Consider the following 15,720-nt stretch of genomic DNA (forward strand, 5'->3'; position numbering starts at 1 on the left):
AATTACTCATTAACTATCCAATTTTCCAAAAATTATTATTATTATTATTATCCAAAAATTTGCTTCCATTTCGGAGTCCTCAATATTTAGATACAGGAACCTTATCATTTGAAGAGGCTTGAATCGTCTCCAACAATAATTGATAAAATATAAAATGTTCCATTTGAAAAAATGGAATTTTCATTATTTTTGTTTCGTAGATTGAATTTGTGTACATAAACTACAGCCAAAATTGTAACTCTTAATTTCTCCAAACCTGTCAAGACAGGTGTAGAGAGATACTAAACAACAATAACCAGAAATTGATGAAGGAAAGGAACGGAATAATGTACAGGGTGTCCCATTTGAAATATCAATGAAATATCACGATCAGCAAAATAGCAACCCAAAATTATTTTGAATTATTTTTGGAATACATTTTTGAGGTACGGTGTAGTAAAATGTTTTTTATGGAACGCCTGAAATTTGACCTCCAAAGAGTGTGAAAAGGGACTTAGAAGAATTGGAGAGAGATTTTTTCCGTATGACTGAACATTACAGGTCGGCCCTTAAGAATGCCTTGTTAAAGCAGGCATCGCATAACTACGAAAGTTCAAGACCGTTTTTTAAGAGTTGCTTTGAGATAACCGTTTGTGACAGGAAGATTGCTGCAGGCATAATTACAGTTCATTCATGCCTAGCTGAATCTGAAACCTAGCGCTCGGACTAGCTTTGAGCCCAAGGCATCGTAGAGCAAGGTTAAATTTTACTCGAGAACACATCGTTCGGGCTGATGAAAAATGTGAAAGAGTTCTTCGGTCAGACGAAACCAGATCTTGTTTCTACAACTCAGATACGCCCAATGAAACTTCCAAAACACCGGATTAGTTATGGTTTGGGGAGGAATCTCAACGACTCGAACTGATTTGGTGGTTATTAGTAATAGTAGTTACAGCAGATTATATTGGGGAGATCCTGCAGGAACATATGGCCATTTAGCGATTACATTGGTGAGCGAGATAATGCTCGACCTCATTTTGTGTTGGAATTGAAACTAAGAATTGGTCGGCAACCCAATTGATAATGCTTCAGTTTCTGAGATATTGTCCAAATATATAATAATTTGGATCAAAACGAGATAAGGCCCGTACTTTAATATTTTTTTAACTGTTATTTTTTTTCTTATCTACTTTTGGAATTTTATCTTTTTGTTCCTTATCAAGTTAGAGTAAGAATGTGCTTAATTAGGATATGAGTATTATGTAGAAAATATATTTTTTAAATGATCAGTTGATTAATTAGTGGCGCTAATTTTGCTGGCTTGTGTAAATTTAATCGATAGATGGTGCTCACCAAATTTTCAATTTTTCTATTTTCGTTGGACATAAAAATAAAATTTGAATGAAATAATAAAATATTTTTGAAAGTGAAACTTCATTTTTTGAAAAAATCTGGAAAACAAAAAAGCCAAACATACGCCGCTGGGGTAACCAACTTGCCGAAAAAAAAATTGCAAAACTGCCCATTTCACCATTTTTGCGCATCTCGTAGTTTCGAACATATCAATACAATCTCGCGGTCTATGGTATGTTATGCCCGTGAAAAATAGAAATTTACAGCGAGATTTATCTCCTTTCTTCGTACGAAAGCCATCATTATTAATTCCCGCAACGTACCACGGCAAATAGAAGATTTATGGCGGCCCTAGGAGAAATAGCTCCGATTTAGAAGTATTAGGGTGCAGTTTTTCTGCCGCCTCTATTTAGGACTATAACTTACGGCCAAACGGCACACAAAAGGCTATCGTCGCCTTTTAGGAAATTAGTTTTTCTTTTTTGTGTAGCAAATATTGTTGTTCGAAGCGGATTTTTTTAAACGTTCTTTTTTCTGTCCTTAGGGTTCGAGTTTGGGGTGGCCTCCGTAATCGGGATAGTGGTCGCCATTTTGTTCATAATCTTGGTGGTTTCGATCGTCATTTTCGCCAAAGTAACGGGCCGGTGGTGTTTTAGCGGTAAGTAGGGTTCGCTTCAATTGCAAAACAAGTTAATATTTAATTTGATGGTATGTGGTAATGGTATCAATACGTAGTGCATCTCCGATACTTTTTTTTTGTCTTGCAGTATTTTATATTTTAGTTAGCCTGAAATTTGAAAAATGTATTTTAAATTTTAACGTCTTAACAGTTTCGTTTTATTCTGTAATCTACATGGTGTCTAAAAAAATGTTAAAAAGCGTAGGGAGATCAAACTAGAGGCATAGAGCCCTCCTATAAACTTCTGAAATGCAGCTAAAATAACTTTCCGATTCAGGTAATGGAAGGAAACTTGCAAACATTTGCAACTGACATCATACAAAATATTGATTATCAAATCTTCAAGCAAAAGAAAATCGAACTATCACAAATTAAAAAAAAAACGTTATATTAGCAATAATACACTTAAAACTTAACTTGATTTCGATTTTGATTTTTTTTTAAACTTGAGATTGATTTCTCAGTAATCAAACAGATAACCTTTTCCTCCCCAAAGTTAGATTACCCTGTAAAATGCAATAGCGGCGGGAGCTGTTTTTAATCACGACATTATCTCTGATATTATTTGATTTTTATTAGGCTAAAATGACATGTGACGATTTTTGTAGAATGGCATCAAATTTATAAAATATTATTTTGAGAAAATCTTTGGACTCTGCCACACGCCCGACCCAGTGGTAATCGCAAATGTAACACCGATTTATAAAAAGGGTGATAAGCTCGACGTTTCAAATTACCGCCCTATCAGCCTAGTGTGTATTATATGTAATGTTCTTGAACTCCTTATAGTAAATCAGCTGGTACCGATTTTGATCACCTGCCATATTATATATACATCGCAGCATGGCTTTGTTCCCGGCAGATCAGTCACATCAAATACATTGACATGCTTGAATCACTTGACTAGGTGATCCGCTGGATATTATTTACCTCGTCTTCAGCAAAGCTTTCGACAAAGTGCCACATCGACGCTTGTTATTCAAACTTGAAAGGTCGGAGTGGGGGGTAAACTGCTAGATTGGATAGCGCCGTTTTTAAGCCACCGGTCGTTCAAAGTTCGAATTGGTAACGCTTTTTCATTGCCACAAAATGTGCCTGGTGGTGTTCCCCGGGGATCGGTGCTGGGACCAGTGCTATTCTTAGTGTACATCGTGGATTTGCTCTCCAGCATTGATTCTCATGTGAGCGCTTATGCTGATGACACAAATAATTTGAAAATCCTTCAACACATGCGGACGTATTGCAGAGAGACTTGAATACTATATCCGAGTGGTGTTCAACTTTTCTATTGCCGCTGAATGCTCAAAGTGCTCTGTGCTGCATGTTGGCAAGAACAATCCCGGTTTGAACTATTATATCATTGGAAACTTTGTGTCAAGTCAACAGTCACCGGTCTATAAATGTATCAAATACTGCAAAGAAAGCAAGCTGCGCGTTATTTTTGTTAAAAAAGACTTCTAAAAATCCTAGTCCTCGCATCGCTTGCAGTCTTTTTACCAATTACATTCGCCCCATCCCGGAATTTGCTTCCCCAGTCTGGAACCCTTCGCTATTGCGTGACTGTGATGTTCTGCAAAGAGTGCAACGAGCCGCTACGCGCTGGCCACTTCAACTTACACCTTACGATGACCGTCTCAAAATTCTTAGTCTGCCAACATTAAATCAGCGTCGGCTGCAAGGGGATTTCATTCAAATGTATGGGTTTGCGCATGACCAATTTCCATCTGACGTGCCCTGCGCCTACGTCGTCATCCATTGAAATAAGAAAGGAATAATTCTGGACTTCACATCGAATGCATTTTATAATAGGCTAGGATTATTGGAACAGTTTACCTCCAGATGTTGTGTGTGCGCCGAACTTGTCTGTATATAAACGTCGATTGGACAGTGTATTGTTTCACAGCAATAACTAAATATTTATTATATGTATAACATTATCATGCTACTATCAATGTGCATAATAGGTTCTCCTCTGCACTTTATGCTTTGTAATAATAATTTTGTTTACAAATCTTCTGGGTTCCTACTGCATCGGTTGTTGACAGGTTGCCGACGTTTCGCCAATCGTGTTGGCTTCTTCAGAGCTGAAACTGGCTCCATTGTTCTCTGTACCTGCCTATATATTCCCATACTGGCAGAAGTAAACACCTTAGTTACGGTTAAGATTGTTTTACTGTTTATTGAGGTCTATAGATATAGATATTCGGCAACTGCTGATGAGTTTAGAAGTGGCAAATCTGATTTTGGCGTTATATTTCTTAAGAACTTTTGATATGTGGTCAGTGATGTTTTGGATGCAAGGCAAGTTTGGGGTTGCTTTCAAACTCATTGTCTTTGGAAGGTTGTAGTTCATATGTATTTTATAACGGAACGTTTAATATCTGTAAAGTGGAAATTATTCGAAAGAAGAGCAGATGAAAGGTGTTTTAATTCTGGGTTTAGTGACCCGGGTTTTACGACGCTCTGTAAACAAGAGACTTGTTTGATAGCTGGATCGGTTTGTGTGCGTAGGTTTTCTGTAAACAGAATTACCCAAAATATGTAAGAAATTGTAAAACATATGTTCGGTTTATATAGTTTAAGTGGCCAAGAAAATTGCAGAGTGATTCTTGGCCATGAAGATAATCTATAAAACACATGTACACACTCATTCTTGAACTAGTACTTGCGTGCTAAAGAGAGCATCTCTTGTTAGCAGATCATTTCTGAAGCCAAGTTGTGTTTGAGACAGCTTCTTCGCACTTTTTGTATATCCTGTGTTGAATAAACTTTGGGAATAGTCATAAGGCTTATAGTCCGATACTCTGAGCGAGCTTTTTTTGGTAGACTTCAACGAGCCCTGTATGATGGCCTTATTCTCTGCTCGTTTAAGAATATCAACATAGCTGTAGTCATGGCCTGCTGCTTTACCGTTGTTTGACGTATGTCTTGCATGGTGGTGTCGGTCGCGATTGTGATTTTTATATTCTCTGTTTTGATCGATTAGGTTCAGAATATCTTCCGTCATCCATTCCTGCTTCTTTTGTCGGTGTTGGGCATTGTAAAGGTGTTGTTGGTTCGTACTATGTGCTGATAGTTTGCTTAAGACGCAGCCATGACAAGTTGTTAATGTCAAACAGTCGCGTTGAAATAGAAAAGCTGACACCACTGTTGTACTATAGAGGATGTTCTAAATGTTTTGCTTCCAAATTCATTTCTACTGAAATCTCAATAATCTAATCTGAGATTGCATGGTTACTAAGAAATCAACGTACAACTCCTTGGGTAATGTTTAATATGGGTCCAACGTACTTTGAAGTTAACGCGGCATTGTTTAAAACTTGAAGTTGTACAAACTTGACACTGAAATTCGGTTTGTTGCCTCTAGGGGCGTACTGTTTAACTGAGATATAAAATCCCCGTTAGTAATCCATTGTGAGTTTTATATATAAAGAACGTGCTTTCAAAAATTGTGCATGGCTATGGATGTATTTAGCATATAAAACCCGAAAAAGTGTTGAATTATTTTACATTCCGGAGTAAAACAATATCTATCCAAATACACTTTTCTGTCATATAAAAGTGTAGCCGACAAATACCCACCCAATGCAATACAGTATGTAATGACCATTCGAATTGATAATATAGTGAATATCACAAAAGATGACAATTACGTCACATTATAAATTGTATGAAATAATAAATGGACGTACTTCGGTGATAAGACGAGTAAGGTCACGAGGTTATGTTGTGACCAATGATCACAGGTAGGTCGGGTTAGGTTAAAGTTAAGGTTTGTTTCAATTGTTTTTAGTTTCTTTCTATTTCTGTACTAAATAAGTTTGGCTTGAGGTGAATTTTATCTAGTCAAATGAATTATATTTTACAATAGACTAAAAACGAAAAGTATTCTAGGGTTAGATTGTTGGAGCGCTACCTATCATAATTAGGTATTTAGTCTAGACCATTTAATTTAATTTTAATAAATTTACATTTCTTTTAGGTCGAAAAGCTTTTATTATTATCCAAGATGTGTATGTTATTTGTTGCAAGTTCATAATTATAATGAATATTTTTGGATAATTTTAGTTAATAAAATTTGGCTAATCTTAGGACTAGTTTTATAATAGTATTCAGAAAAGATGACGATTCTCTCGTTGTAAATAAGAGTCTTTCAATTTGAAATCAATAGCTTCGAATTCACACTGGTATGGTGGTATTTCATTACCATGACTTCTGATGATTTCACCACATATTTCTTTTCTTTTCCATTTCTGGCTGAAATTCAATTTTCTTTTTAACCAACCACTCGCTGATTTCGTTGAATTTTTGTTTTGAAAAATGAATTAAAAAACGGGGCTCCAAACTATAGACGCAAGCCAACGAAGAACTACAAACTCCTCACTTTCTGGGCTTTCAGTTAAACGCGACGTTACAAATTCGTCCATCCTTATCGGATATATCGTAATTGTCCGTTTGTAATACAATAAAAACCATAAATCTTTACTATAGTGTAAGATCCGAGTGTCAAATAAAATAAAACAAGTTTCTAAAGTTGACTTGTTATGGCAACCTCAACGGAAATGTTCAAAATTATTTTTAATTGAAATTAAAAAATTTATATATATGCTCTCTAAAATTGAACATGACGAAGAAAAACTGGAAATTGGTTTTAATGAAAAATCTTACAAACATTGTTCTTTAAAGTTATCATTTCAACGATTGTGAGGTTCAAATATGTTGAGTTAACCCAAAATCTAAACAGTTTGAAGGTTACCACTCCGCTTGTTACATTTATTAAAAAAAAGAAGAAGAAATTTTTTTTCACCATCTTTTATTTGACCAAGTATCTCACATATTTCATCTGAATCGAAAATTGATGAAAGTAAATTCAAATTCTGAAACGCTAGTATTTTTTGAGATTAAATTTGTAGAAAAACAGATGATATTTTATAGATGAGAGAAAAAGAAAATGAAGACGATTGTTCTGACTTGGAAAATGATACAACTTCCGACGACTCTGATTCTGAATAATTTGTTACTTCTATTTGTATGATCACTTGTTGTACTGTACTATTTTTCATTTTCCTGGTGAAATATTTTTTAAGAATATTTATTAGTTAGTACTTTTAGCTAAGATTTTCAAAAGCTGAGTTGTTACAATTAAATAAAAAATTATCCAAAACACTGCTCTATAGTCACTTAAGTATGTGTCTTACAACTAGCACCTATAACCAATTTTTTAAGACAACCTTATACTACAATATTTATAATTAAAATACTTTTATTTTAAGACTAGTCCGGATTGGTTGACAAAAGAGTGCCATTATTAACACCAATTTACCTGTTTAACCGCAGCTGCCATTTAATAGGGACCAAAAAAAGGTAAGCTACTGTGGTGTTGCATATTGTGTATATGCTTTTCACGTGAGTTGCTTTAGTTTAATTTGGTAGACATACCGGTGAAATATATTTTTTTTGAATTTTAATTAAAAATAATCTTGAACATTTTTGTTGAGGTTGCCATATCAATTCGCGTTCCTTGATTTACGTGATCATAGTGCCCCAGTGGAACTGGACATGGAATGTGAATGTGGATGTGTTTGCCCGACATTTTATAAACCTATGTAATAATAATAATAATAATAAAGTGTTGGCAAACTATCCGAAAGAACGAATGAACCGAATTTAATACGTGTAGTTTGCAAGTTTGTTTCCGTTTATGGCCGGTCTTGCAATTCGCATTTTACGATTTTGCCCCTCTAGCTTACGCGGCGCCTTAAAATACCCCCGCCACATCCCCCCCCCCCCCCCCGCCGACCGCGAATAAAAGCTAATATATCAGACCCGGACTATTGCGGCAAGTTGTTTAGACGCTGACCGAACCCACGTGTTTTGCTAGTTTGTTTTTGCGCTCGGAGTAAACAAAGGTGGCGGCGTCGCGTTATGCGCTTTGACGCAAAACATCGTCGATCGCGACAATGACGTCAAAGCAACTCGCGCGCCGCGCCTTCTAGATTTGCCCCCGCTCTGAACTTTCATAACAAAGGCGTAACGCGAGTGGAAACGTAATCTGTTTATTATAAACCTAATCGACGATGGAGTAGACAAATAATATTTTCTCTAAATGAATGAAAACCTCTCTTGGTCGTACAATCATCAGTTTCGCTATTTATAGGGGATAAAACCGGTTCCGGCCAATTATATTTGTTAATAATGAGTTTGGTCGCCAATGTCTTTGGTTATAGCGTCATTGATCCGAAAGCACTCAAAGCACCGATGCATGTTTACCGTTTTCCGTGTATGTGAATCGCATTGCGTGTTTTATGTAGGCCAATAAGAGCGCATGTCGCGGGCGGGGCCTTCTAAAGTGCCGCCCCGTCTGAAAGTTTCTGTTGCGATAAGGAAAACTTCAGAGTCGGGCCGGAGCATATGAAGAGTACATGGGAAAAAATGAAGGTCCAAAAAACTTAATTCTCAGTAATTGTAATTTTTATTTAATAAGACTACTCTAGATCATGGTAAACAAAAATAGGATTTTGGAATATAATTATTGCTAATTTGAACTAAAATATTTTTTCAAAACAAAAGTATAAAAAAGAAACCTTGATTACAATATAAAAAAAACTTGGCAATAAAGATGAAGGTCTATTTTGAGAACAGGATCTTTTTAGTTAAAGCTAAAGTTGGAAGCAAAAAAACACTTTTCAGGTAACGAAAGTCTTTTTATTTTTTGTTTTATGACAACATCTTCAAGTTCTCTACCATTATAACTTTCCCCATGTATCCTCATACGAGGATGATTTTCGGTTACAGTTAATTCTTTGACCGGTCTTAAAGGCAAAGGACACTTGGGGATATAGAAATTTGGTCCAACCCTTAAAAATGACCTGGTCTTCACAAGACTTTAAAAGGGCTTGGTTTTGTTCGAGAATCCCTTAAAACTGCATTCCATTTTTGAGGCAGTTCAACGTCTTCTGTTTCACTAAACCCATAGTTCTGTCGCATTCTAGATACGAATACCATTTTGATTGTGTTAAGTGTTTTAACAAAATGAACAAGATAATGTAACATTCTAAACACCACGAAATTTTGATTTTGTCCACAGGATGAATCGCAAAATATTGTAAGCTTCTGGACACCAAAATCCAGATGGTTAAAAATGTAATCCCATAGCAGTGAAGAAAAATCATCAGCACTTTTTTTCCTAAAACTTCAGTATAAGTATAGAAAAAATACGTGACATTAGTTGTAATATTCGGCAGAAAATCCAATACAATAGCATCCTTGAGCTCCTTTTTAAGTCTCAAGTCTAGCGGCTTTTGTACACTTATAAAAAGGAGTCTTCTCTTCTTAAATGTACTTCTTTTTCAATTTTCAAGCTTAGCAGTTCAGTGTGTAACTGCAGTTCATTGTGATCACCTGCACTTTGATTAATTTTTCTTCCAATGTCGTCGATTTTTACTCATCGCATCTACTATAGGTATCGCATCGTGAGTTCCCAAAAGCAATATTAAACTTGGTGTTGAATATTTCTCTATACTTTTCATAAGAAACTAATTTATCAGTATATTTTTATTTGTACATAGAGTACATTCTCTCAATATTGCGCTCAACAGGTAAATAAATTTTTGTTGTTTTAGCCAAGCCATAGTGAGACGTTTTACTCTTAACACCTAATGTTTTCCATGACCGAATCTGTTACTTCTCTGGAAAGTCGAATTAGGCCTGGAAGAGTGCTTTCCTCACATATCTAATGGTGCTGAACCTCTGATTTCAATCCGCTTTGTATAGTTTGTAGCTTTATAGCACACTGGGAGTTCACAAAGTTCGTTGTTTTTTAAATGAATGAAAATTAGCTTCATCTTCAGATTTATTATTAAACCACTCAGATCAAAGGATTGTTAATCATAACTTTGTAGTTGATTAAAGTTAGACACGATCGTGCTTAAATCGGCCGCATGGAGATTTTGGAAACATTTAAATTTTGAACATTCCATTCCTTGTTTTTTGTTGCTCAGCCATAAGAAATACACCACAAAACTTTTAAAACAGAATAATTAATAATTACACCAGTAAACTTCAACGTCAATAAAAGCAAGTCGATAATTGTTTACGATCATAAGCCGGCGAAATAGCACGACGTTTTCATTTCCTATGGACTGTCATCTTTCTTGCGCACAACATCTGGTACCTTCATCTTTTTGCCCACTACTATATATTTTAAATTCTGTTTTTTTGTTTGTACTGTCATTTTTCTAGCCATTTCTTATAGGTGGATAGTATTCTATAGCCGATATATTATGCGAAATAACCGTTATTCTCATTTGGGCAAAAAATGGACCCTCATCTTTTTTCTCCTGTACTCTTCATATGTTAGCTTTTATTTTGTTGTTGTAGGTGGGGCGACGGTGATAGATTATACTGGGGGCGACGGAAGTCAGCACCATCACTCGGATGGGATCAGCGGCGATGGGGTGGACAACCCCCACCACCAGGTGTCCTCCGAATACATCAACGGCAACGATTTGCCAATCAAAAAGGACGAGAAGATCGACACCGCGGTATAATGACTTTGCCCCGCCAACAGTTTCGTTGCCTTTTGCGATTATTAAAAGTAGGTAAAAAATTGCTAAATGTCAAACAAGGGATTGTTATGTTCTGGATACCGTATAGGATATTATTATATTTTATGAACGAGGATTTATGGCAGCTACGGGCTGCTAGTGTTTAGCAATTGTTTTCGTCCATTATTTTGCGGGGTTGATTTAAAATCGAAAGACGGCACTTTCGAAACGTTTGCCACTACATTCCATGTATTTTTAGATTTCGTAAAACTCTCGACAACAGCGCTGTATGCTTAGGGGTTGTGAATCTTTTACTAATGGCTGACCAAAAAGTTTTGACGCTCTCAGTACTGCACGTTTGTGCTCTACTTCTTCGTCAATTGTATATAACTAAACATGCCGTTTTTTTTTTTACTTCATCACTAAATTGAGTTAAACTTTCCCGAAATATACTCAAAAACGTCTTCAAAATCGGTCTTGACTAAAAACAAACCAAGAACAGTGGTACCAAGTTACAAGAGTCTACTCGAGAAATGACTAGGATAAACTTAAGTTAGCTATCTTTCGATTCAAAGTATGTTGTCTATTAGAAATTATATGTAAATATTACACGATATAATATATTTAAACTTATTTTCAAAAATAAAAAATATCTATGTACTGTATGTTTCAATGTCCAATAAATTACAAAAAGAAAATCGACGTTTCTCAACCAATCAAACCGTATGCAGGACGGTCGGGTTTTTTTTCACATGCCCGTTCTGTATACCGCTGTACGTGTAGAACATTAGAATAATTATTTGTATATTTATAGATATATTTTATAAAATATTTAAATAGTTTTACAGTTTAGAGTCGACGTGTCAATTTTTTGCTGCAAAATGAATACTCAATCACTACCAGCTTCTTTCTTTACATAAGTTTGCGATGCGACCAAAACCTGGCGATTTTAATTCGTGAAATTTACAAATTACTGCCATACGATGTCAAGACTATTTATTGCTATCCTGTTAAGTTGCTTAAGTGTATTATTGTAAGGCCTGCCGATTTTTTTTTCCTATCTCCATAACTTCGACGGCTACGACAGTCATTTCTTCGTCGGAAAATGGGTTTAAAAAATTCCGCGGGCCTGTAGAAATTTCGATTCAGTTTCCATTTGATACTCGTGACTAGTATTATTTTTTCTCTGAATTAGTTTTAGGTTACTTTTCTTGTAAGATATGACAATAATTGTTTCTTTTTTTCTATATTAAGATACTATTGTATTGTTAGGTATCGCACCATTTGTATTTTGTTATTTATAAAATTAATTTGATTAAGTTCCGCCCTTTACGCGAGATTATATATCGTTCTTATGTAACGGCACCTTCACTTTTTCTACTTCGAAATATTACTGAGTTAAGCGTTGTAAAAATTTTGTAAGTTTGTGTACTTAAACCACTTTTCAATTGTTTTATAAATAAAGTTTATTATTAAAACGTGCTTGCTTCATTGCTCCTCGCGCGCCCGTCACCAATTACCACATACCCTCGTTAATTATAATCGCGAAATCTACAATCTCCTTTATTATTTTAGGTAACCCGGACACCAGATACTTGGCAGAATCGTAAGTATCATTCGCTTTGGCCTCTTTCCACCTGATATCACGCTTAATCTCACGTTCCAGCAGCGACACAGAGAGCGCAGAGGTACGGCCCAAAGAGTCCAAACGTCAGCTGTCAGCGATAAAGTTGGGCTTCTTCAAGAAGAACAAAGACAAAGTTGCGGCGGGGGAAGAGCCAGGCGCGCAGAACGCGCAGAACACGTTAAAGCCTGAAACTGACGCGATTTCAGCGCCAGAGAAAACCAAAGAGAAGGAAGGGCTGGTCTACGCCGAGCTGGACTTGGTAAGTCCGAGTCCAAACAGCCCGGTACTCAAGCCGGTGGTCAAGAACGACGACGAGAAGACGGAGTATGCGGAAATCGTCTACACACCGATGGACGAGGAAAACAACGAAGAAGATAGCAACGAGAAGAACGAGAAATGATGGAAACAACGTTATAGTCTATAGCCGATACCGTCCGTGTTAGTGAGGTTTCAACTCATGATGTATTATAGCACAGAATATGTTATATTATAGCTACCTATAGCTACGTTTTCTTTGTCCAGTATCAGGGAACTTCCCATTTCTTTCTAAGAAGTATTTTATATAGCTTTCAACTGTATTTTGACTCCTTTTAGATTAAGGCTGATCAGATTCGTAAGGTCCTCGGTACTTAATGTTTTATACGTTTCCAATAATATATTTTATAAAACCAAACGCGTTTTTTTAGGATCCTTCCGTCGCTAAGTTTTACCTTGTTTAGACGGTCTTCTTGTTTCTTTTTGACTTCAATTCATCGGCTTCAAATCGACAACGTCGACGTGGTAGATATAAAAATCACCGCCGCGTAACGTCAACACCAAAACGTGCAACAGCCTATTGAGGGTGGTAGCCCTCAACGCGTACGCCCTCTCTTGTCCCTCCGAGAACATCTGGCCGCCGTACGAGTCGCAGTCGAACACGAAATACTCGTGCTTTTTCGTTTTCCCGAACGCCACCTGCTTCTTGGCGCTGGCGTCCTGCTTGGTGACGTAGATGATGCCGAATCTTCGGTCGAAATCGTCGAAAAACAATCTAAAATTCGGACAAGTCTGACTAGTATTTGAACGATATTGATTGACATGATAAGGTAACTGTTTGGTTCAAATATTTGCAGTTTTCGTGCGGTTTTAGGTACGATATTTGTCGGACCACCTGATTTAGACTGGAATCTGTTTCAAATGAATAAGAAAAACCCACTATCAGTTCAAGAACGTGGGTTTTTAAGTATATATCTGCAGCTCTAAAGTCGATTTCGGTCCCATAAATCATGAAAATACTATCCTTGACTATGATTTGCTCGAAATCTTGAGGGAAAACCAACTATTTGTCCTAGAAATACAGGTTTTATGTTCATATCTGCATTTTTAAGGTCAAAAAATAAAATAAAATAAATATAAATAAATAAATAATAATAATAAATAAACGCCAAAGATGCCGATTTTGTCTAGTACTTAAACGATATTGACCTGAAAAGGTTACTGTTTGGAACAAAAAATGATAGGATTTTGGGTACGATATTTCTCCAAAGAGCCGATTTAGTTTGAAATGATTAAGAAAAACCTACTACCGGTTTAAGAAAGTGGGTTTTTAATAATAATAAGCTATGAAAAATCTGTTTTTGACTATGATTTGCTCGAAATCTTGAGGGAAAACCAATTATTTGTCCCAGGAATAGGGGTTTTAAGTTCATATCTGCATTTTTAAGGTAGATTTCGGTACAATAAGAAATACGAACAGGCAATCGAAATCGGCAACTATTTGACCCGTTTTTGTTATAAAAAAAGCCGACTAGTACTTGAACAATAGCTGTTTGGATCAAAAAATATTTGCAGTTTTGATGCGGTTTTAGATACGATATGCCCGTGTCACCCGACTCACCTCAAAGCTTTAAACAAATTGAACTGGGTGTTGCGCACTAGGAACATCGTGCCTTCGACCACCGCGGTGAAGATCACCTTGAAGGTGAAAGGGAAAATGTCACAGTCTTCCTGTGCATAAGAAATCCAACGTTTAGGGCCTAATCGGAACGGTGAACTTTTAGCAATACTTTAAGGTCATCAACGGACAACTCGTAGTCCTGCTCGCCGATGTCGCGGACGCAGGCGTGGAAATATTGATCGCCGTTCACCAAAACGGAATCCATCACCGCCGGGTTCCATTCGGTGAAGTCGTAGATCTCCAGCATTCCGATAAAAGTGACCAGATTGCATAACGTCTGCTTACCCCGCGATTCAGGTGCGAACCTAACAAAAAGTACCTTTTATATTTCGGGATTTGTATTAAAAAACTATAAGCTAGCAACAAATATGACTTTATTGGTTCTGCAAACATCCCCAATTTCACGGTAAGTCACATGGCGAACCTGCAAATTCAGTTTCCGCACTGCATCAATGTTTTCTTGGACAACCACCGATTGTGGACGAGCTTCACGAAATTCATCCTTAATAAAACTACGACCACGATTGAAGTCCGAAAACTAGCGATAAACAGTCCTGATAATTTTTCAAAGAAACTTCCACAGGCTACTGTAATATAATATAAAACTTCTGGATTCCTCCTGCTATCACCAGTCATCGCAAATATATTTATGGAAGCCTTTGAGAAGAAAGCCCTCGACACCTTTCATCTAAAACCAAAATTATGAAAACGCTACGTCGATGACACTTTTGTTATTTTCCCCATCGTCCGGAATCACTAGTAGATTTCCTTAGACTAACGTACGTTTTACCATTGAAATAGAAACTAATAACAGCCTCCCATTTTTCTTATCAATAGAAAATCAGACCTAACCTTCGGTCATTGTGTTTACGGAAAACCTACTCACACAGACCGCTACCTTAATGCATTGTTTATTGTTTGTTAATTGTTTAGTGTTAGAGAGCCGTAAAACTATCTCAGTTCCGAGTCATTGAACCTAGAACTAAAACACCTTACCTCTGCTCTTCTCTCTAATAATTTCCACATTAAAGATATGAAGCGTTCCATCACAAAATACACTTCACCATAACCTTCCAATAGCAATGAAACCGAAAGCAATCTCATTGTCCTTCCTTATGTTCAAAACATTACTAATCACATTTCAAAAGTTCTAAAGAAATATAACATCAAAACCAGATTTACCACTTATTCCAAAATCTCTCAACATCTTCGATCCGTCAAGGACAAAATTCCATTTGTGATGCCAGGAGTTTATGCGGCAAGTAATACATTGGAGAGACCGGACGAAAAAGACCAACTAGGTTCAAAGAACATGAAAGAGCCTTGGGACTAAGATAAATAAACTCATCAGCAGTTGCCGAACACAATCACGAAATCGGACATAAAATTTTATTCGATAAAACTAAAATTGTTGCATATAATTAATTCTTCCACCAACGAAAAATCTGAGAGTCTCTAGAAATCTATAAGCAACCTGTCACCAATATGAGAATCAGTCATCCGCAACGGTGTCTATGCCCCTCATTTAGCTCCGCCCCTCTCAAACAAAATAAAAGCAGGTATAGAGTAAAATGCGAGAAGGTTTCAGTCAATCTCTGAA

The 15,720-nt window shown here is 36.5% G+C and overlaps 2 protein-coding genes across 8 annotated transcripts in view; one reads left to right on the plus strand and one right to left on the minus strand.

Annotated features, from left to right (window-relative positions):
* The window catches only part of LOC132706791 (fasciclin-3), a 448,477-nt gene extending 435,627 nt beyond the window's left edge, over nucleotides 1–12,850 (plus strand). For 3 of the 5 annotated variants that reach the window (XM_060678330.1, XM_060678331.1, XM_060678332.1), the window contains 3 exons: nucleotides 1,877–1,990; nucleotides 12,133–12,163; nucleotides 12,224–12,850. In XM_060678330.1, the coding sequence (XP_060534313.1) occupies nucleotides 1,877–1,990; nucleotides 12,133–12,163; nucleotides 12,224–12,584 (506 nt within the window). In that variant the 3' untranslated portion in view covers nucleotides 12,585–12,850. Of the gene's footprint in view, nucleotides 1–1,876; nucleotides 1,991–10,390; nucleotides 12,053–12,132; nucleotides 12,164–12,223 lie in introns of those variants that run through there. The other 2 variants (XM_060678333.1, XM_060678334.1) reach the window with 2 other exon arrangements.
* The window catches only part of LOC132706790 (uncharacterized), a 242,995-nt gene that overhangs the window by 214,741 nt on the left and 12,534 nt on the right, over nucleotides 1–15,720 (minus strand). For all 3 annotated transcript variants that reach the window (XM_060678328.1, XM_060678327.1, XM_060678329.1), the window contains exons 19-21: nucleotides 14,230–14,425; nucleotides 14,061–14,170; nucleotides 12,895–13,214 (exon numbers count right to left, since the gene is read on the minus strand). In XM_060678328.1, coding sequence (XP_060534311.1) covers nucleotides 12,929–13,214; nucleotides 14,061–14,170; nucleotides 14,230–14,425 — 592 coding nt within the window. In that variant the 3' untranslated portion in view covers nucleotides 12,895–12,928. The remainder of the gene's footprint in view (nucleotides 1–12,894; nucleotides 13,215–14,060; nucleotides 14,171–14,229; nucleotides 14,426–15,720) is intronic.

The sequence above is a fragment of the Cylas formicarius genome, unplaced genomic scaffold (genome assembly GCF_029955315.1).
Source record: "Cylas formicarius isolate icCylForm1 unplaced genomic scaffold, icCylForm1.1 PGA_scaffold_8__14_contigs__length_24414737, whole genome shotgun sequence".
Lineage (NCBI taxonomy): Eukaryota > Metazoa > Arthropoda > Insecta > Coleoptera > Brentidae > Cylas > Cylas formicarius.